Below are 21461 nucleotides of genomic sequence, written 5' to 3' on the forward strand. Positions count from 1 at the left end.
TGCCTTTGTCTCCCAAAGTGCTGGGATTACAGGTGTGAACCACCGCGCCCAGCTGGATTGCCAACTTTAATATATAACATGAAGAATTCAGATGTGTAAACCACTAACGTCTCAGAAAAATGGACATAGTACAGGAGCAGACAATTCACAAAAAAAGGTAGTAACAGGCCAGGCGTGGTGGCTCACGCCTGTAATCACAGCACTTTGGGAGGCCGAGGCGGGCAGATTGCCTGAGCTCAGGAGTTCAAGACCAGCCTGGGCAACACGGTGAAACCCATCTCTACTAAAATGCAAAAAAAAAAAAAATAGCTGGGCATGGCAGCGTGCACCTGTAGTCCCAGCTACTTGGAAGGCTGAGGCAGGAAATTGGCTTGAACCCAGGAGGCGGAGGTTGCAGTGAGCCGAGATCACTCCACTGCACTCCAGCGAGGGCAACAGAGCAAGACTGTCTCAAAAAAATAAAAGGTAGTAACAACTAACCAAATAATAACAACAGTTTGGCCTTACTACTAACAGTAGAAGAAATAAACACTGAAATTACGGGCCGGGTGTGGTAGCTCATGCCTATAATCCTAGGACTTTGGGAGGCCAAGGTGGGAGGACTGTTAAAGCTCAGAAGTTAGAGACCAGCCTGGGCAACATAGCAAGACCTCGTCTGTACTTAAAAAATTAGCCAGGTGTGATGGCCTATGCCTGTAGTCCCAGCTACTCGGAAGGCTGAGGTGGGAGGATCACATGAGCCTGGGAGTTGGAAGCTGCAGTGAGCTATGATTGAGCCACTGTACTCCAGTGTGGGTGACAGAGTGAGACCCTGTCTTAAAAAAATTGCGCCAGGTCCGGTGGCTCACGCCTATAATCCCAGCACTTTGGGAGGCCAAGGCACGTGGATCACAAGGTCAGGAGATCAAACCATCCTGGCTAACATGGTGAAACCCTGTCTCTACTAAAAAATACGAAAAATTAGCCGGGTGTGATGGCAGGCACCTGTAATCCCAGCTACTCGGGAGGCGGAACTTGCAGTGAGCCGAGATCACGCCAGTGCACTCCAGCCTGAGTGACAGAGCGAGACTCTGTCTCAAAAAAAAAAAAAAAAAAAAAAAAAAATTACCGTGTGTGTGTGTGAAATTGTCAAGATATTTTACCTATTAAATAAGAATCCCCAGTGATGAGTTTGATAAAGTAGTCATTCTCATTACATTTGATACAGTCTTATGGGATATCAGTTTAACAGAGTATATGAAGGCTTTAAAAGTTTATACTTTTTGACCCACTAATTCTTTTTCCCCATTGCTGTCTGACCTAAGTATTATAAAATGAGGACAGAATTTTTTTATATTCAGAAATGTTCACCATAATGTTTTCTATAATGGTGGTTTAGCCCGCAATTTTTTTTTTTTTTTTTTTTTTGAGACGGAGTTTTACTCCTGTTGCCCAGGCCGGAATGCATTGGTATGATCTCGGCTCACTGCATTTTCTGCTTCCCGGGTTCAAGCAATTCTCCTGCCTCAGCCTCCTGAGTAGCTGGGATTACAGGTGCCCACCACGAAGCCCAGCTAATTTTTTGTATTTTTAGTAGAGACGAGGTTTTACCATGTTGGCCAGGATGGTCTTGACCTCCTGACCTCAGGTGATCCACCCGTCTCGGCTTTCCAAAGTGCTGGAATTACAGGCATGAGCCACCATGCCCAACCGAGAATTCTTTTAAAAGTAATACTTTCTGAGTGTTTAGTGGCACAGGAAAATATTTGTGATAAGAAGCAGGAGGAGGGATGAGCACAGTGGCTCACACCTGTAATCCTAGTGACTCAGAAGGCGAAGACAGGAGGATCGATTTGAGGCCAGGAGCTCTAGACCCACCTGGGCGACATAGCGAGGCCCCGTCTCTACAAGAAAGAAATAATTACCTGGGTGTGGTGGTGTGCACCTGTAGTCCTACTTCCTGTGGAGGCTGAGGTGGGAACAACACTGAAGCCCAGAATTCGAGGTTGCTGTAAGTTGTGATCACACCACTCCACTTCACCACGGGCCACAGAGGGAGACCCTGTCAATTAAAATAAGAGAAAGAGAAGAAAGAACATAGGGCCAGGTGCAGTGGCTTACACCTGAAATCCCAGCACTTTGGGAGGCCCAGGCGGGTGGATCATGAGGTCAGGAGATCAAGACCATCCTGGCCAACATGGTGAAACCCCATCTGTACTGAAAATACAAACATTAGCCAGGTGTGGTGGCGCATGCCTGTAGTCCCAGCTACTCAGGAGGCTGAGGCAGGAGAACTGCTTGAACCCGGGAGGTAGAGGTTGCAGTGAGCTGAGATTGCGCCACTGCGCTCCAGCTTAGGCAACAGAGTGAGACTCCATCTCAAAAAAAAAAAAGAAAATGGAAGAGTTTGAGATAAGCCTGGGCAACATACTGAGACCCCATCTCTACAAAACATCAAAAAGTTAGCCAGGCATGGTGGTGCACACCTGTGTAGTCCCAGCTACTCGACAGACTAAGACAGGAAGATCTCTTCAGCCCAGGAGTATGAGGCTACAGTGATCTCTGATCACACCACTGCACTCCAAAATTATCTTTTTAAAATGTGACTGTTCTTTTTTTTTTTTTTTTTGAAACAGTCTGGCTCTCTCGCCCAGGCTGGAGTGCTGTGATACAATCTCAGCTCACTGCATCCTCCGCCGCCCGGGCTCAAGTGATTCTCCCACCTTAGCCTTCCATCCTGATTAGCTGGGACCACAGTCACGCACCACCACACCCAGCTAAGTTTTGTATTTTTAGTGGAGACCAGGGTTTTACTATGTTGGCCAGGATCGTCTCCAACTCCTGACCTCAGGTGACCCGCCCACCTCAGCCTCCCAAAGTGCTGGGATTACAGGTATGAGCCACTGCACTTGGCCAAAATTTTATATATATTTTTATATATAAAAATATATATATATAGTTTTTTGAGGTGGAGTCTTGCTCTGTCGCCCAGGCTATAGTGGATCTCAGCTCACTGCAACCTCTGCCTCCCAGGTTCACGGCCATTCTGCCTCAGCCTCCCGAGTAGCTGGGACTACAGGTGCCCGCCACCATGCCTGTCTAATTTTTTGTATTTTTAAGTGGAGACGGTGTTTCACCGTGTTAGCCAGGATGTTCTCGATCTCCTGACCTTGTGATCCGACCGCCTCGGCCTCCCAAAGTGCTGGGATTACAGGCATGAGCCACCATGCCCGGCCATATTTCACTTTTTAACTCAAAATGACATAAGCTTTTGTTCATTTGCTATTCGTGAACAGTTTACATCTTCTGAAACTTTCCTTGGCTCTTCAGATGTCTGAGTTTTGCTGGTCTAGTAGGATTGAGTATTGATCCATTATTCCTCAAATACTCTACATACAAATACCTGCTATAGCCCCCTTAAGGTCCTTCCCTTCCCCTTCCCCTTTTCTTTTCTTTCCCTTTCCTTTCCATCTCTTTCTTTTCTCATATTTCTTCCCCTAAAGTTTCCTTATTTACATGTCTTTCCTGCTCTGAGACAGGAAACGGACTGTGTTTTGTGACTTTATTATACTTTATCACTATTACAGTTGGTTATGTGATAGAAACCTTGCAAATGTGGTACTAGAGATAGATTTTAATAATTGCAACGTTCGTTTTCCCTGTAGAAAAAAGATCAATTTGTACATGAGATACAGTATTTCTAAGTTAGTTATCTTTTGTTACTTGTTTGGTTAATTGCTCAATAAGGTGCCAGACTGGCCTGCTGAGTGCAAATATGAAACAAGAAAGGAGTGATGGAGTTGGTGTTAAACAGTTTTCTGTTCACTTGACAGGTGTGGGATTATGAGACTGGAGATTTTGAACGAACTCTTAAAGGACATACAGACTCTGTACAGGACATTTCATTCGATCACAGCGGCAAGCTTCTGACTTCCTGTTCTGCAGATATGACCATTAAACTATGGGATTTTCAGGGCTTTGAATGCATCAGAACCATGCATGGTAAGGGGTAGAGGATAGTACTTTAATAGTAATTTCTATCATGGTACTTCAGAAAGAATATTGTTTCTAATAGTGTACGGGGTTCCTTTATGCACCTCTTAATTGTCTGTATTGGTGGAAGAGCGTACGATGTAGATAGTCCAGGGATAAGTCACAGTAGTTGAGAGTCGTTTCTATTACGAGGTTTTAAGTATCTCTTAGTACTTTATATAAAATATTTGTATGAGTATTTTTTGGTAAGAAAAACTGCCAGGTCGTTTATCTGTATTTGAGTTAAAAATGGTTTTGTTTGTGTTTTATTAATTTCTCGTAGTTGGGAAACTGAAGACCAGAGAGAGTAGGTATAGTGAAAACTGGAGCCCAGTTTATCTTGCTCACTTAAATGGAATAAGGGTACATATCCCGTGCCCTCATTCATTGTTAAGTTGTTTCCTGGGTCTTGTTGTGGGAACTGTTTTCTGAGGCAGTATGTTTGTGGAACGAGAGTATATTTGCTTTAGAGACAGATACCTGGGTTCAGATTCCTACTTGTCTACTTATGGCATTAGAAAATTTAAACCTCTTTCATCAGCAAAACAGAGGTAGTAATACCAGAGTCATACAGTTGTCATGAGGATAAAATGAAGTCATAAGATAAATCATCTTGGTGTAGTACCTGCCACGTAGGAGATGCTCATTACGTAGGGATTTTTGTTGTTTCTTTACACATGATGACATTTGAATGTTGGGATTTTGTACAAGGAGTGCATACAGATTATCCATGATGTTAACACATGAGTAAACTGTGTGTTTACCTAAAGGGCATAATTTGAAGATTGTGTTCTCCTCGCCCCCCCGTGCCCAATTAAATGCATTGGGGAAGTTTATAATTACAGGAATTCCACACATGAACACTTTTTTTCTTTTTTTGAGATGGCCTCTTGCTTTGTCACCCAAGCTGGAGTGCAGTGACGCGATGTTGGCCCACTGCAACCTCTACCTCCCAGGTTCAAGTAATTCTCCCACCTCAGCCTCCCAAGTAGCTGGCAGTACAGGTGAGCACCACCACGCCCAGCTAATTTTTGTATTTTTAGTAGAGACAGGGTTTAACCGTATTGGCCAGGCTGGTCTTGAACTCCTGACCTCGGGTGATCCGCCCGCCTTGGCCTCCCAAAAGTGCTGGGATTACAGGCGTGAACCACTACGCCTGGCCCACCATTTTAAACAGAGAACCAGTTCCCCATTTTTCTTACCCATTCGTTTTATCTTTTTTATATTTTAGAATATCAGTCTACAGGCTAGGCACAGTGGCTCACACCTATAATCTCAGCACTTTTAGAGGCCAAGGCAGGAGGGATTGCTTGAGGACAGGAGTTCAAGACCAGTGTGGGCAAAATACGGAGATCTTGTCTCTACAAAAAATTAAAATGTTGTGGGTGTGGTGGTGCCACACCTGTGTAGTTCCAGCTACTTGACAGCTGAGGCGGGAAGAGCTCGTGGGCCCAGGAGTTTAAGGCTACATGAGCTGTGATTGCGCCACTGCACTTTAGCCTGGGTGACAGAGCAAGTCCTTGCCTCACCAAAAAAAAAAGAAAGAAATTGTTTTTCCTAGCGTTTATATGTAAACAGACTCACTGAGGTAAGTATATGAATATATTTCAAATGTTGATAATCCTGATACCTTACGTTTTTAAACCATTTGTACAGGTTGAAATTTAATCCTAAATGGAGTTGACTGTTTCCTTGTGGATTGTTTTTACTGATTTTTTTAACTTTATCGTGTAAATCCAGGTTTCTTATCAAATTTGTATAAAATCCAGTGTATTTAGAACTTGCTTTCACGTGGGGAGACCCCATGGTGAATTGATGTCTCACTGCTCTTGGGGGTGCTGCTTCCTAATGTGCCATAACGCACCGCCGTGCTGTGTGTTTCAGGCCACGACCACAATGTCTCCTCAGTAGCCATCATGCCCAATGGAGATCATCTAGTGTCCGCTTCAAGGGATAAAACCATAAAAATGTGGGAAGTGCAAACTGGGTAAGTAAGCTTGGTTGAAAAGGCATCAGTGGCTCACACCTGTAATGCCAGTGCTTTAGGAGGCTAAGGCAGGCAGATCACCTGGTCCGGAGTTGAAGACCAGCCTGACCAAATGGTGAAACCCCGTCTCCACTAAAAATACAAAAATTAGCCAGGCTTGGTGGGGCACACCTGTAATCCCAGCTACTTGGGAGGCTGAGGCAGGAGAATTACTTGAACCCGGGAGGCGGAGGTTGCAGTGAGCCAAGATCGTACCAGTGCCCTCCAGCCTGGGCAACAAGAGTGAGACTGTCTCCAAAAAAAAAAAAAAAAAAAAAGGCATCAGCTTAAAGACATATTTATAAAAAACAAAACAAAATTGTGTTCTGGTGTTTCAGTCATTTCAGCTTTAACCCAGAATGATCATTATGACAGTCATACTAAATATACTTTAAAACTAAGCTTGGTCTGTGCCTGTCTTCCAAAAAGGAGCACAGACACATGGTAAGGAGAGACTCCATGTCCTTGAGAGGCTTTTCTGTGAAATGGCTTCTTTCCTCTGTGGTCTTCTTTTAGGCAATCTCTCTGTGGGTTTTAATGAAAATGTAAATAATGTTTGTGCTGGTATACCTCTGTTAGACTGAATTTGGTTGTGCGTAAAATTACACTTGATTTTTGTCACACAAACTTACTAGTTTTACTCAGATTAGTAGAGCGTAGCTTTTTTCCAATATGGCTAGAAATATTTTTAAGTATGCGTTTAGTTTTGAAATATTTTATTTCTTATATATATTTTATCTTCTAGATGTTGATTTTGTTAGCTCCTTAATGATGCGCCTGTTAGCTTGTTGTTCCCACTTTAATTAGCCGGGATTGTACATTTATGCTGTCGACTTGCATTTCTGACTTGGTACCATTCTCTTCATCCCAGTACATAGCTATTTTTATATCACTTCTGGAAAGTGTCCCGATGATTGTCATTCACAATGTAAGTTATTATTTATATTGACAGCTACTGTGTGAAGACATTCACAGGACACAGAGAATGGGTACGTATGGTACGACCAAATCAAGATGGCACTCTGATAGCCAGCTGTTCCAATGACCAGACTGTGCGTGTGTGGGTCGTAGCAACAAAGGAATGCAAGGCTGAGCTCCGAGAGCATGAGCATGTGGTAGAATGCATTTCCTGGGCTCCAGAAAGCTCATATTCCTCCATCTCTGAAGCAACAGGATCTGAGGTACTGTATATATAAACTTGTCTTCACGGTTTTATTGCTGATATCTTAAATCCTTAGATAACTTTGCTGATTCCCAGTTTCATGGCTGTTAATGCATTTAAAAATCTGCATCCCAGAATTCTGAATCTTGAAATTCTCTACTCTTCACAGTGTCTGTCAGAAAAATAGCCTTCATTAATGAACATAATAATTTTATTTATAAATTTATGGTAAAATGCATTTCAGTATTTATTTTTTAAAATTAATCCCAGATGTGATGGTATAAATGTTTCTTTAAATGAAGACTATTTCATATGGTGGCCTCTGATGTTCTTGATCATTTAAAAGTACTAGCTGAGTCTGGAGCTTTAACACATTTCTTTGTGATTCTTTGTGCTCTTTATGATTTTGGTCTTTCTGATTAACATGTTAAAAATAAATTACCTACAAGGTACAGCGGCACATGGCTATAGTCCCAGCTACTCAGGAGGCTGAGGCAAGAGGATCACTTATGTCCAGAAGTTAAAGTTCAGCCTGGGGCAACAGAGCAAGATCCCTGTTTCTAATAAATGAATGAAAATGAATGGTCTAAAAGTTTTGTTTGTTTTTGAGACAGTCTCACTCTGTTGCGCAGGCTGGAGTATAGTAGCGTGATCTCGGCTCACTGCCACCTCTTTCTCCCGGGTTCAAGCGATTCTCCTGCCTCAGCCTCCTAAGTACCTGGGACCACGGATGCATGTGCCACCCTGCCAGCTAATTTTTTATATTTTTAGTAGAAACAAGGTTTTGCCATGTTGGCCAGGCTAGTCTCAAACTCCTGACCTCAAGTGATCTGCCTGCCTCAACTTCCTAAAGTTCTGGGGTTACAGATGTGAACCACTGCGCCCAGCCCCACACTGATTTTGATAGAGGCATTCCTATCGTGTATTTTTAAAACTACATTTCAATAAAGAAGAGAGGCAGTTCCCTCTTAAATGAATCTTCTCTTGTGAGTTCTCTTTATTTTGGTTGGCCCATTGCATTTTCAGATTCTGTTTACTGCCCTTTGGTGGTGGTTACATGCTGTGTGTCATAAATTTGATTCTGGTGCATCACACCGCCAGAGGTATGATGACTCACGCCTGTAATCCCAGCACTTTGGAAAGTCAGGGAAGGAGGATCACTTGAGCTCAGGAGTTTGAGCAACATAGCAAGACCCCTGACTCTACAGAAAGCTTTTTTTTTGTTTTTTTTTTAAACTCACCACTATACTAATGAGGAAAAAATTTTCAATAACTCAGCCAGGTGTGGTGGTGCACTCCTGTAGTCCCAGCCACTCAGGAGACTGAGGCAGGAAGACTGCTTGATCCCAGGAGTTCAGAGCTGCAGTGAACTGTGATTGTTCCACTGCACTCCAGCCTGGGTGACAGAATGAGACCCTGTCTTGAAATAAATGAATATTCCCTAATGCAGATCAAAAAAATAAATAAATTTGATTCTGGTTGGATTTGTAAAAGCTAAATTAAATAGTGATTACAGAAATGTTGAAAAGTAAATGTATTATCTGTTGGTTTTATGAAAACTGAGTCCTAGCCTAAACAGAGATTTTCTGTTCTTATATTATCTGGGTCCTTCCTGTATAGCCTAGGTATGGTGTTAAAAGACTTGTGTATTTCAACAGATAAAAACAAATTGGGCTGGGTGCAGTGGTTCAAAAGCCTGTAATTCCAGCACTTTGGGAGGCCGAGGTGGTCCGATCACCTGAGGTTAGGAGTTCGAGACCAGCCTGCCCAACATGGCAAAACCCCATCTCTGCGAAAAATACAAAAATTAGCCTGGTGTGGTGGTGCACACCTGTAATCACACCTACTCAGGAGGCTGAGGCAGGAGACTCGCTTGAACCCGGGAGGCGGAGGTTGCAGTAAGCCGAGATCGCGCCACTGTACTCCAACCTGGGCAATAGAGCCAGACTCTCTCTCAAAACAAACAACCAAAATGCAACAAAATTGGAAATATAGATCATTATTAGGTAGAAACCATTTAAAGTCTGTACCTAACTTCTTGTGTAGGCAACTTAATTTTTATTATGTTTTCTGTAGACTAAAAAAAGTGGTAAACCTGGGCCATTCTTGCTGTCTGGATCCAGAGACAAGACTATTAAGATGTGGGATGTCAGTACTGGCATGTGCCTTATGACCCTTGTAAGTTTGCATAATCCTACCGTTTCTTTTGTATCTTCACTGTTTATACCTTTTTGGATTAATGCTTTGTGATATCTTATTAAATCTGAATTATACTGGGTTTTAAAATAACTTCTTTATAAATATAGTTTTCCTTTAGATTTTGTCGTTACAGTGATGTGAAAGTTATTTCTCTAGAATGCAGGTTCTATAAAGAATCTGTAGAGCTAGTCGGTGTTTGAGGGAGAGATGCTAAAAAATTGTGTTATATCTCTTATGGAGAAGCAGCAGCATTCTTAGAGACCTGTTCACTGTTGAAGATGTTTGTTTGTCTGTTTCACTTTATTTGAATCCTTTTAACTGTTATATATCCTTGCTCACATAATCTAGTTTATTTGGCTTACTTAGGAGCATATTTCCATAGAAAGATATGTCAGTACTAGTAAGGGATTGTTGACACTGCTGTATGCCTAAAGGAGTTCCAAAGAGATCTATGGATGTTCATTTAGTAGTAGTTTTTATAATTTGGCATCCACGTTTGTTTAGAGATTTTTTAGGTGCTAACCATACCTTGAAGTGATTGTCTCTCTGTAGGATATGACAGACACATGTAGAAGCATCTTCAAGAATTGATTAGAAAATGAAACTTTCTAGTAGTATTCTGAGCTGAGTTCAGCTGTACCATGTTGCTGTTAAGAAAAGATGATATATAATTAAAATAAAGTGGCCGAGGCGGGTGGATCACGAGGTCAGGAGATCGAAACTATCCTGGCTAACATGGTGAAACCCCGTCTCTACTAAAAATACAAAAAACTAGCCGGGCGTGGTGGCGGGCGCCTGTAGTCCCAGCTACTTGGGAGGCTGAGGCAGGAGAATGGCGTGAACCCGGGAGGCGGAGCTTGCAGTGAGCCGAGATCACGCCACTGCACTCCAGCCTGGGAGACATAGCGAGACTCCGTCTCAAAAAAAAATAAATAAATAAAATAAAATAAAGCTGGCCAGGTGCAGTGGCTTACGCCTGCAATCCCAGCACTTTTGGAGGCTGAGGCAGGTGGATCACCTGAGGTCAGGAGTTTGGGGCCAGCCTGGCCAACGTTGTGAAACCCCGTCTCTACTAAAATTACAAAAATTAGTCGGGCGTAGCTGGGTGCGGTGGCTCATGCCTGTAATTCCAGCACTTTGGGAGGCCGAGATGGGCGGATCACCTGAGGTCAGGAGTTCAAGACCATCCTGACCAACATGGAGGAACCCCGTCTCTCCTAAAAATACAAAATTAGCCGGGCTTGGTGGCGCATGCCTTCAATCCCAGCTACTTGGGAAGGCTGAGGAAGGCGAATCACTTTAACCTAGGAGGCGGAGGTTGCGGTGAGCCAAGATCAGGCCATTGTACTCCAGCCTGGGCAATAAGAGCAAAATTCTGTCTCAAAAAAAGAAGAAAAAAAGCCGGGCATGGTGGTGCATGTCTGTAATCCCAGCTACTCGGGAGGCTGAGGCATGAGAATTGTTTGCACCTGGGAGATGGAGGTTGCGGTGAGCCGAGATCGCACCATGGCACACCAGCCTGGGCAATAAAGCAAGACTCTCTTAAAAAAGAAAGAAAAACATACTCTTGGCCAGACACAGTGGCTCACGCCTATAATCCCAGGACTTTGGGAGGCAAAGGCAGGAGGAGCCCAGGAGTTTGAAGACCAGCTTGGGCACCGTAACGAGGCCCTGTCTGTACCAAAATAAAAATTTTAAAATTAGTTATGCATGATGGTGCATGCCTATAGTCCTAGCTACTTGGGAGGCTAAAGCAGGAGGATTACTTGAACCCAGGAATTTGAGGCTTTAGTGAGCTGTGATCATGCCACTATACTCCAGCCGGGGCAACAGAGAGAGTTGCTGTCTCTTTTTAAAACAAAACAAAACTTTGCAATGCTGTGCTATAACCGCACTATCCAGCATGGTAACTGCTAGCCACGTGCAGCTGTTATACTCTTGAAATGTGGCTAGTGAGACTGAAGAACTGAATTGTTGGTTGTATGTAATCTTAACTATTATATATTAAAGTAGGCATACATGGGCCGGGCGCGGTGGCTCAAACCTGTAATCCCAGTACTTTGGGAGGCCGAGATGGGCGGATCACGAGGTCAGGAGATTGAGACCATCCTGGCTAACCCGGTGAAACCCCGTCTCTACTAAAAAATACAAAAAACTAGCCGGGCGAGGTAGCAGGCGCCTGTAATCCCAGCTACTTGGGAGGCTGAGGCAGGAGAATGGCGTGAACCTGGGAGGCGGAGCTTGCAGTGAGCTGAGATCCGGCCACTGCACTCCAGCCTGGGCGACAGAGTGAGACTCCGTCTCAAAAAAAAAAAAAAAAAAGGCGTACATGGACAGTAGCTACCATGTTCAACTGTGCAGTTCTAAGCCTTTTTCTTAAATTAATGTGTAGATGAATGTGCTGTTTTTTATAAAAATGGTATCATACTCCTTAATGTAGCTTTGTAGCAAACCTTTAATTTAGAAAGTATGTGATCCTTGCTCATGTTGTTAGATGCTCTTCTTATACATTGATCTACAGACAGTGCTTTGCAAACATCTTTGTTAACTGAATCTCTGGGCATGTGCTTAAAGATAAATTGCAAGAACGGAACTGCTGCGACAGGGGAAATACGGATGGATGGATGGATGGATGATTAGATGGATGATTGGATGGATGGATGGATGGATGCATGGATGGATGGATACATGGATGGATGGATGATTAGATGGATGGATGGATGGACGCATGCATGCATGGATGGATGGATGAATGATTGGATAGATGGATGGATGCATGGATGCATGGATGGATGGATACATGGATGGATGGATGATTAGATGGATGGATGGACGCATGCATGCATGGAGGGATGGATGAGTGATTGGATGGATGGATGGATGGATGGATGGATGGATGGATGGATGATTAGATGGATGGATGATTGAATGGATGGATGATTGGATGGATGGATGGATGGATGAATGGATGGATGGATGGATACATGGATGGATGGATACATGGATGGATGATTAGATGGATGGATGATTACATGGATGGATACATGGATGATTGGAGGATGGATGGATGGATGATTGGATGGATGATTGGATGGATGGATGGATATATAGTGAATGCCTGTATATCCTTCACCTAGTTAACATGTTTCCTTCATGTATGTGTGTATATTTTGCTGAAATCATTTGAGAGTTCCTTGGAGACATCGTACACTTTACCCCCAAGTATTTTAGCATGAACCACCTAGGAACAAGGATAGTATATAAATAACCACAATAAAATTAATCACACTCAAGAAATTTACCATTGATAGACTACATATTCAGATTTGTTCTTGTTATTTCCATAATGCCCTGCGTGACTTCTCTTTAACCCTCATCCAGGACCCAGTCAAGGATCATACATTATATTTGCTGGTCATGTCTTACGAGTTTTCAGTTTTCTTTAATCTAGAATTCCCTAGACTTTTATTTTCTTTTGGTCTTTTGGTGTCTTTTGATGTTTTTGGTATGTATAGTTTTATCGTATTATTAAATAGATGCTATTTAAACATTTTGTCCTTTCACTAAGTCAAGTAACTTTTTTGTTTTTAAGGTGGGTCATGATAACTGGGTACGTGGAGTTCTGTTCCATTCTGGGGGGAAGTTTATTTTGAGTTGTGCTGATGACAAGACCCTGCGCGTGTGGGATTACAAGAACAAGCGATGCATGAAGACCCTCAATGCGCATGAACACTTTGTTACCTCCTTGGGTATGTACGCCTCGTGACGTCTCTGACATTAGATTTTGGAGTGCCAGACGTAACAGTGTTTTACATGATCATGTGAACTTTGCCAGGTAAGAAATGACCATGTGCTTTCAGAGCAGAATAGAGAAGACAGATGAAAATTTTGTGGATTCCTACCATTTGTTTTAAATTCTCCTTTCCTTAACTCTTTGTATCGTTAGCCTTATAATAAAAACATTACTTTCTGCACTGCACAACATTGGTTTTGGAAACCAGAGTTTATGAAGAGGATACTTAACACTCTGATGGGTAATTTTTCTCCCCTATTAGTTTGTTTCTCAAACAAAATCTTCCTCAACCTTTCCCTCTGGCAGGTGTATACTGTCAGGTACTAGAAACTCAGAAAACTGTATTTGATTTTAGTAAACATCCTCACTGTCATTTGGACTTGTATCTGGAATTTAAGATAGTGAATACAGTCAAGTCTAATAAATACACTGAAGTATAATGGACCAAAGCCTCGGTAAGGTGGAGCTAATGCCTGCCCCACAGGATTGTTTCAAGGATTAGACACGAATATGGAGCATTTGTGCTATGCCTGGAACTTAGTGTTCAGTAAATAGATACGGTGAGACTCTTTATTGTTAGATTTGAGCCTGCTATGCCTTTAGTCCCAGCTACTCAGGAGGCTGAGGCTGGAGGATTGCTTGAGCCCAGGAGTTCTGGGTTACAGTGTGCTGTGCTGATCGGATGTCTGCACTAAGTGCAGCATCAATATGGTGACCTCCTGGGAACAGGAGACTCCCAGGTTGCCTAAGGAGGGGTGATCTGGCCCAGGGCATGAACAGAGCAGGTCAAAACTCCCCTGCTGATCAGTAGTGGGATCATACCTTTGAATAGCCATTGCAGTCCAGCCTGGGCAACACAGTGAGACCCTGCCTCGAAAAAAAGAAAAAAAAAAAAAAAGATTCGAGCACCATTTGGGATGGGCCAAACAGGAACAGGCGTGTTTGTAGAGATGTTAATACAGGTTTTGATCATTGAGTCTCAACTTCCCTAACTAAATTGGCAAACTAGATACCTTCTTAGAGTATGTGTATATTGGAGAAACCTGAAAACTCCTGGTATTTGGGCTTTCTTATTTTGTGGCTCATTAAAAATTGTATCTGGCTCAGAGTGATGGAGGGTTGGGGACCAGGCAGGGTCTTGCTCTGTAACTCAGGCTGGAGTGCAGTGGTGCAGTCATGGCTCGCTGCAGCCTCGACTTCCCAGCTCAGACAGTTCTGCCTCAGTCTCCCGAGTAGCTGGGACTACAGGCACACACTACCATGCCCGGCTAATTTTTTTTTTTAATTTTGTATTTTGTAGAGAGGGAGGTCTCACTTTGTTTGTTGCCCAGGCTTACTGTGGTTTTTAAATAAACCGTTTCTTTTTCTTTCAGATTTCCACAAGACGGCACCCTATGTCGTCACTGGCAGCGTAGATCAAACAGTAAAAGTGTGGGAGTGCCGTTGATTGCGTCTCCTTCGGCCCCTCCTCCCTCTTTTCCTCTGGATGCACTCTGATGATACCATGGTTACCCCCATTGAGCTCTGTTTAAATAAATATTGTCCTTTCATGTAAATTATTCTGGATGTAGATTGAGCTTATTAAATGTTACACACAAAGTATTCATGCATGGTGAATCCAAATTGTATACTGTAAATTTACATACGTTGTCTAGAAGTACCATAGGGGTTTAAAAACCTGGGCTGGCATTGGTCACACCAGGCCTAAGAAGGCAGAAGTTGAATCATTTGAACTAGGGCACTAAACTGAATAGTTGACAGTGTCATTTTATGTTGGATTATTAATTCCTGTTTTTCTTTCTGCTATCTGTTGGTGCCTGACTTGATGGCCTCATTTGGGGAAAAGTGGTGGTTATTAGGGCTTTTTCTGAAATGTGTATCTATGTAACATCACTTAAGTGTGCTTAATAAATCTTTAAGGATTTTAGATAATAAGGCAACAATTCAGAATCTTCTGAACCATCTATGTAATGAATGGGGATTACACATTGGATTTTTCTCATGACACATTTGCCAAATCAGTAGGATATATTTGTTTTGGCAGCCTATCAAGCAAAGGCTAGTGGTATATTTATGTAAGAAAATGACTGTAAATCTCAAGAAAAATCTCAGCAGCTAATTGCAACTCATTTATTTCATTTCGGTCTTAATGCTTTGTAAACAGGTCAAAAAATCCTATCATACTCTAAGCTTCTATTTTACACACTAGACATACTTCTAGTTGTATTCTCCATACTATTAGACTGTAGTGATGTGACTTCCAAGTAGAATGTAATCTTCCCATTGAGTGTGTCATGGTACAAATCACTATTTGTTTTTGGTGTTTTTTAGGGATGTGCAATGTGCATTACATAATGACAGAAGTACTGAGAAGGTTCTGTGTGCCCATTTGAAAGGAGAGGGAGGAATACAGCAGTTGGTTTTTCAACATGAATCTGATAATTGATTTAAACTGTGTTTCACTTACAGGTTTTATAAAATGACAGGGTTTAATGGAGCGTGCATAAAAATGTACTGTTTTCACCTTTTGTTTATATGTAAATGTTTGTAAGTATATGGGCCTATCTGTAAGTGGATAAGTCTATATGTGTGTATCATACACATCAACCTCCACGTCCTTAGTCCTGGGTTTTTGAAAAAGTGCTAAAACGGACAAGTAGAATAAATCTTGCTGTGGAATGCCATGCTTTAGAACAAACCCTTTTTGATCTTAATGCTTCTGAAAACTAGGTCTGACTCTGGGGATTTTTTTCCAGCCGAAGGAAAATCACTTCCGTTATTTCCCCCTCTAATTTAGCCGCTTGACATTTTACACAGCCCAGATATATTGTATATTTTGACCCAAAGTTACAAGTAGGTTTAAGAGAATTTTTACCTATGACTTTTGGAGCACTATTCCATTGTCAGTTATTAATAAAGAATTCCATTGTTTAGCTAACCAACGGGGTTTTTTTTTTTTTCCCAAGAAAGTTATTTGAAAAGTTAACAGAACAATGAGATAACAGTGACAGTTTAACAGAGAGAAAATTCTGAATTGCATTTTATTCATTTGTGTACTACGTCATTTTTTAAATGTCCCCTTTAGTATTTAATGGAAATTTGGTTCCTGCAAAAGACGAAGGGTGAGAGTTAACGTCCTGTAGATACACACAGAGACTAGGCCGTCTATTAACTAGAAGCAACTTTATGTCTAGCTTGTGTCTTTTTGTTTGTTTGTTTGCTTGTTTGTTTTTAGATTCCTGAGAGATGTCTCTGGAAGGGAAAGTTTTGAGAACTAATGGCTATTTTTGAGGACAAAAATTACATCTTAATTAAGCTAATTCCTTAAATACATACAAGTAGGTGAATTTTCAGGACAATATTGCCTCACAACCCTGCTTACATTGAAAAGTCTTTTTCCCTTAGCTCTTCTGACTGGATTTTTCTACAAAAACTATGGAAAGTATCTTTGTTCTTGTTTGCTGCTATTTTCTGTCCTATTTTGAGAAATATAAATACATAGAAATGGTGCATCTTAACATTTGTTTGTACATGTATAAATGTCTTGTATTTTAATTCATTTTTAGCATGAATTGTTTAAGGGTAAGCCACAACATCTAGAAATCACTCATAGATAATTGAACAATACAGGAGAATGGTACCGATGCAGGAGGAAGCGAGCGTGTCTTCCCCTGCGGCACGCAGCGACTTGCGTTGAGAAGGAGGAGGAAACGATTACTTTAAACAAAGTTATCCTTACTTGGGAGATTGCCACAGCCTGCTGCTGAGTTGAGTTACCAGACATCCTCCATGTGAGAAGCAGCGAACATTGAATCTCAGGGATGGCCCACAACTGGGTCCACATGTAACGAGCCCTGTTTAATAACGAAGGGGTTGGGGAGAGCAGTCCGTCTACAACCTGGAATCAGATTTGCAAAGGTTTCCTGCACTGCTGTCTGACACTGTCCTGTTGATGCCCTTTCTGACTGTGTTCTCTGTTTTCTCTGTCTGCTGTCTAACCCTGTGCCTTGCCTGGGTTAAGGACAATGATGAGGTTACTGGTTTGGATTGTAAGTAGAGGACTTTTATTAATTGGTTTAGAGGTTCACTGCTGCTTTGTCACTTTCTCAATCAAATTGGCCACTTATTTAAGAAATAAAAAGCTGGTAGAATTGCATCCTCAGATGATTATTGACTGTGTGTGTGTGTGTGAAAACAGACATTCCAGTGCCACCCAAGTATCTCTAACGTGCCCAAGAAATCCTAGCTGTGCTCTGGAGAGTGCAAGCCATGGAAACTGTTCAGACAGCGCGTGGATCCTAGTTGCCTGTTGTCACAGCAGCTTGCGCTTCAGGAGACTAAGACCGTCCTGGTTCGTCTGTGTGTGGTGTGACCAGTGGTGTGCCCAGAGCACTCCTCTCAGAATCACTAGTGTTAGCAAGTCGTCCCAGGCTGGGGAGCACTCGCCGTAGTCTTTGGAAAGCTTTGGCTTTAGATTTACCAAGCCCCGTCTCCCCACTGCCAGTGCCCTGCTCTCCCGTTCGCCTCTTTCTGTTTCTGTGTGAACTTCCCAGTAATATCACTCGTTAAATAGATTTTCTTTAAATTTATTTAAAGAACAACTATTTAAAAGTAAAGGATATTTTGTTGACATTGGTGGCTTGATCGTCCTTAAGCAACTGAAGTTAAAATTGTTGAAGGAAAAGGCACTTAAACTGGTTACTCTTTCTTGTCCAGCTGTATATAAGTCCAGTGTGTTCATTAATCTAGCTGACACAAGAATCTCCTGGTAGAGAAGCGACGTGTAAAAAACTGGTGGAAAAAGGTTTTGGATTTTTTTCCAGTGGGGTGGGGGGAGGGCAAGCTGGATTTACAGGTCACGGCTGGACTGAATGGGCCTTTTTATATTCCCACCGTATCATGGAAGTAGCTGCTTGCTTGTACTGCCTATCCTTCAGGCATCCCTAAAGCTCACTCTGAAGATGGTAGAGACAAACACAGACTCTTGGAGTCAAAGTTGATCCTGACACTGACACGAAGGCAAGCCTTGATTTCATCTGAACATTGCAGAGGTGGCGATTGAGAAAACAGTTCCCCAGATTGTAAGAGTTCACTGAAGATATTGACACAATTTAAAAAAACAAATCAGTAAAGGAATGTATATAATATTGCTCTCGTGTTTTACAGTAAGATTTGTTGCTCTCAGACTGTGTAAAACAAAATTTATTCATGTTTTCTGCATATTAAAAAATCTTATTGTACCAATTGGTAAACTATTAAATGCCTATAAAACTAGATGTGATTTTTTTTTTTTTGGGGGGTCTTCCTTTGCACAGGTGAAATCCTGATGGAAAGTGGGGCTGTATGTAGCACCAGTCACAAAGAGTGACACGAATTGGTGTGAGGGCGGTAGGGCCTGATGAGCTGCTTGAGGGCAGCACCCGGACTGGCTTTGCTGTCCCCTTTCCCCCAGCTGGAGGGAGTGCCGTAGCGTGGGCCCTTACCATGGCGGGCGTCTGCGGTACAGCCAGCTCTCCCCCACCCTCCCACCAGCCCATTCTGACGATGGCTATTGCTGTGGCCAGAGTCAAACCCAGGATGACCGGTTACAGGCCCAAGACTAGACTCTTGGGGTCAGAGTCTAGAGATAAGGGACCCTGCCGGGTGCGGTGGCTCACCCCTGTAATCCCAGCCTTTAGGGAGGCAGAGACGGGAGGATAGCTTGAGCCCAGGAGTTCAGTACCTCTGGGCAATATAGCGAGACCCCGTTCTCCACAAAAATGAGGGGAAAAAAAGAGATGGGGCCCTACCCTCTTTGTTCGGTGAGTGAACCTCTTATCTTGCTCAGTGGTCTTGGATTCATGAAGGTAAATCCTTAATACTGTTTTCAATTTTGGTTGCAACATACCAAAATAAGAATGTTCATCTTTGTCCCAGAAACCCCAGCTCTGTACTTTACACGGGGCTGTATCTTGTATTCGGGGTACCTACCAAGGACAGTTTGGTGATGTGCTGGTTCCTTTCTTACAGCCCAGCTGTTTTCCTGCCTCCTGTTGGGAGTAGTGGCCTCCCCCAGAATAGGAGCTTGGCCCAGAGCGAAAAAGAAATGGGCCGGGCGCAGTGGCACGCCTGTAATCCCAGCACTTTGGGAGGCCGAGGCAGGCAGACTGCCTGCGCTCAGGAGTTTGACACCAGCCTGGGCAATACAATGAAACCCCGTCTCTACTAAAAATACAAAAAATTAGCCAGGCGTGGTGGCGCGCACCTGTAGTCCCAGCTACTTGGGAGACTGAGGCAGGAGAATCGCTTGAACCTGGGAGGTGGAGGTTGCAGTGAGCTGGGATTGCACCACTGCACTCCAGCCTGGGCAACAGAGCAAGATTCCGGCTCAAAAAAGCAAGAAAAAAGAAATGGGCCTGAAGTTAGTTCACTGCACTTTTGCAGCTTTTCCATCTCCTTGCAAGACTCTTCCAGGCTGAGATCCAGATGACAGGGCTCCGGGGCAGCATTAGTATCACTATCCAGAAATGCCATTAGCTGTTCAAAACCTGGCAAGTAACTCGCTGGCATGTAACAGCCTCAAACCTCCTTCAGGAGTCATGACTCTGTATGGCCTTTGATGCAGGGGGAGGGTAGCTGGCTGTGGAAGCTCCGTCTGTCCCTGCCTAGCCTGGCGAAACCTGACTTGTGTGCAGACAGTTCTTAACTGCTGACACACCAGAAGCTCTAGGACAGGGATCCTCAAAGTGTGTTCCTTGGTCCAGCAGCATTAGCAGCAGCTGGGAGCTCGTTAGAGACGCGGGTCGTAGGCCCCACCTCAGACCCCCTGAATCGAAAAGGTGCAGCCTGCTTGCTTTATTTATAATCTACTTTAACAAGCCTTTCCAATGAGTCTGAGGCAGGCTCAGGTTTGAGAACCACTGAGCTAAATGATTCAGCTTCTCACCAAAGAAACTTGGGCACATCACTGGTCCCTTGGCCCCACAGCTCAGGTTTGGATCCTGATCTTTCCTCTTTCATCCTTTGTTTACTTTTTGAGACGGGGTGTCACTCTGTCGCCCAGGCTGGAGTGCAGTGGGGTGATCTAGGCTCACGGCAACCTCTGCCTCTGGGGTTCAAACAATGCTCCTGCCTCAGCCTCCCAAGTCGCTGGGATTACCAGCACACGCCACTGTGCCTAGCTAATTTTTGTATTTTTAGTAGAGATTTTGGTAGTTTAGACCTTAGAGGTAGGGGAGAGGAAAATTTGGGCCACATCAGGATACCTTACTTTCCAGCTGTAGGGGAGAGGAAAATTTGGGCCACATCAGGATACCTTACTTTCCAGCTGTAGGATATGTAGAAATTTCCCCAATTAAGTGTGTGTGTGTGTGTGTGTCAGTCTCACTCTTGTTGCCCAGGCTGGAGTTGGAGTGCAGTGGTGTGATCTTGGCTCACTGCAACCTCTGCCTCCTAGGCTTCAGGCGATTCTCCTGCCTCAGCCTCCCGAGTAGCTGGGATTACAGGTGCCCACCACCACGCCCGGCTAATTTTTGTAATTTTAGTGGAGATGGGGTTTTGGCATGTTGGCCAGGCTGGTTTCAAACTCCTGGCCTCAAATGAGCTGCCAGCCTCGGCTTCCCAAAGTGCTGGGAATACAGGCATGAGCCACCGCGCCTGGCCCAGGACCCCACTTTTTAAAAAATTGAAACCTGTCACCTAAAAGAAGGGAAGGCAAAAGAATGGATTTCACACCTAGAGCCTCCACTTGCTTTATGGAAACAGCCCCTTGTGATTTGGGTCATGAAAAGATGTCTGAGGGCACTAATACGCGTAAAGGATCAGCCAGGAAACACGGGCCTCTCAGGTGACGGGAGGTACAATGGTAACCACACCTGATCCGTTCGCACCTTCACAGGAGGCCCCATTTTGAGAGGTGCGTGAACGTGTGGTCCATGTTCCCAAAACTCAGGAGAGGGGAAAGCATGTGTAGGACACGCCGGTGAGATGGCGAAAGCTGCTGGGGCTGGGGTTGCTGGAAGTACGGGAGGTTTCTGGAGCAGGCCACTTGCTGGTGGCTGTCCCCGGCTGTCACCTAAAACCTCCAGGTCAGAAGCACCTTTTCTCCAGTTGGCTCAGGAAAACTAACAGACTCAGGGTTGGAATTTTTTTCTTTTCAGAATTTCCGAGACGTACAGATCTCTCCAAGCATCCCAAAAGGCGTTTGTTCCTGGTGGGGCCGAGGGCCTGTTCTTGGAGACAGATGGCGAGCCGCGGCCAGCAGCTGCCCTGAGTGCTCAACTTCCCCTCTA

The 21461-nt window shown here is 43.6% G+C and overlaps 1 protein-coding gene across 2 annotated transcripts in view; it reads left to right on the forward strand.

Moving 5' to 3' along the window:
* The window catches only part of LOC105471766 (platelet activating factor acetylhydrolase 1b regulatory subunit 1), a 106238-nt gene extending 87771 nt beyond the window's left edge, over positions 1–18467 (forward strand). The window contains exons 6-11 of one of the 2 annotated variants that reach the window (XM_011724479.2): positions 3813–3981; positions 5896–5998; positions 6990–7218; positions 9276–9377; positions 12991–13147; positions 14565–18467. In XM_011724479.2, coding sequence (XP_011722781.1) covers positions 3813–3981; positions 5896–5998; positions 6990–7218; positions 9276–9377; positions 12991–13147; positions 14565–14638 — 834 coding nt within the window. In that variant the 3' untranslated portion in view covers positions 14639–18467. The remainder of the gene's footprint in view (positions 1–3812; positions 3982–5895; positions 5999–6989; positions 7219–9275; positions 9378–12990; positions 13148–14564) is intronic. The other variant, XM_071082126.1, reaches the window with a different exon arrangement.
* Positions 18468–21461: the final 2994 nt, after the last annotated feature.

The sequence above is a fragment of the Macaca nemestrina genome, chromosome 17, assembly GCF_043159975.1.
Source record: "Macaca nemestrina isolate mMacNem1 chromosome 17, mMacNem.hap1, whole genome shotgun sequence".
Taxonomy (NCBI): Eukaryota; Metazoa; Chordata; class Mammalia; order Primates; family Cercopithecidae; genus Macaca; species Macaca nemestrina.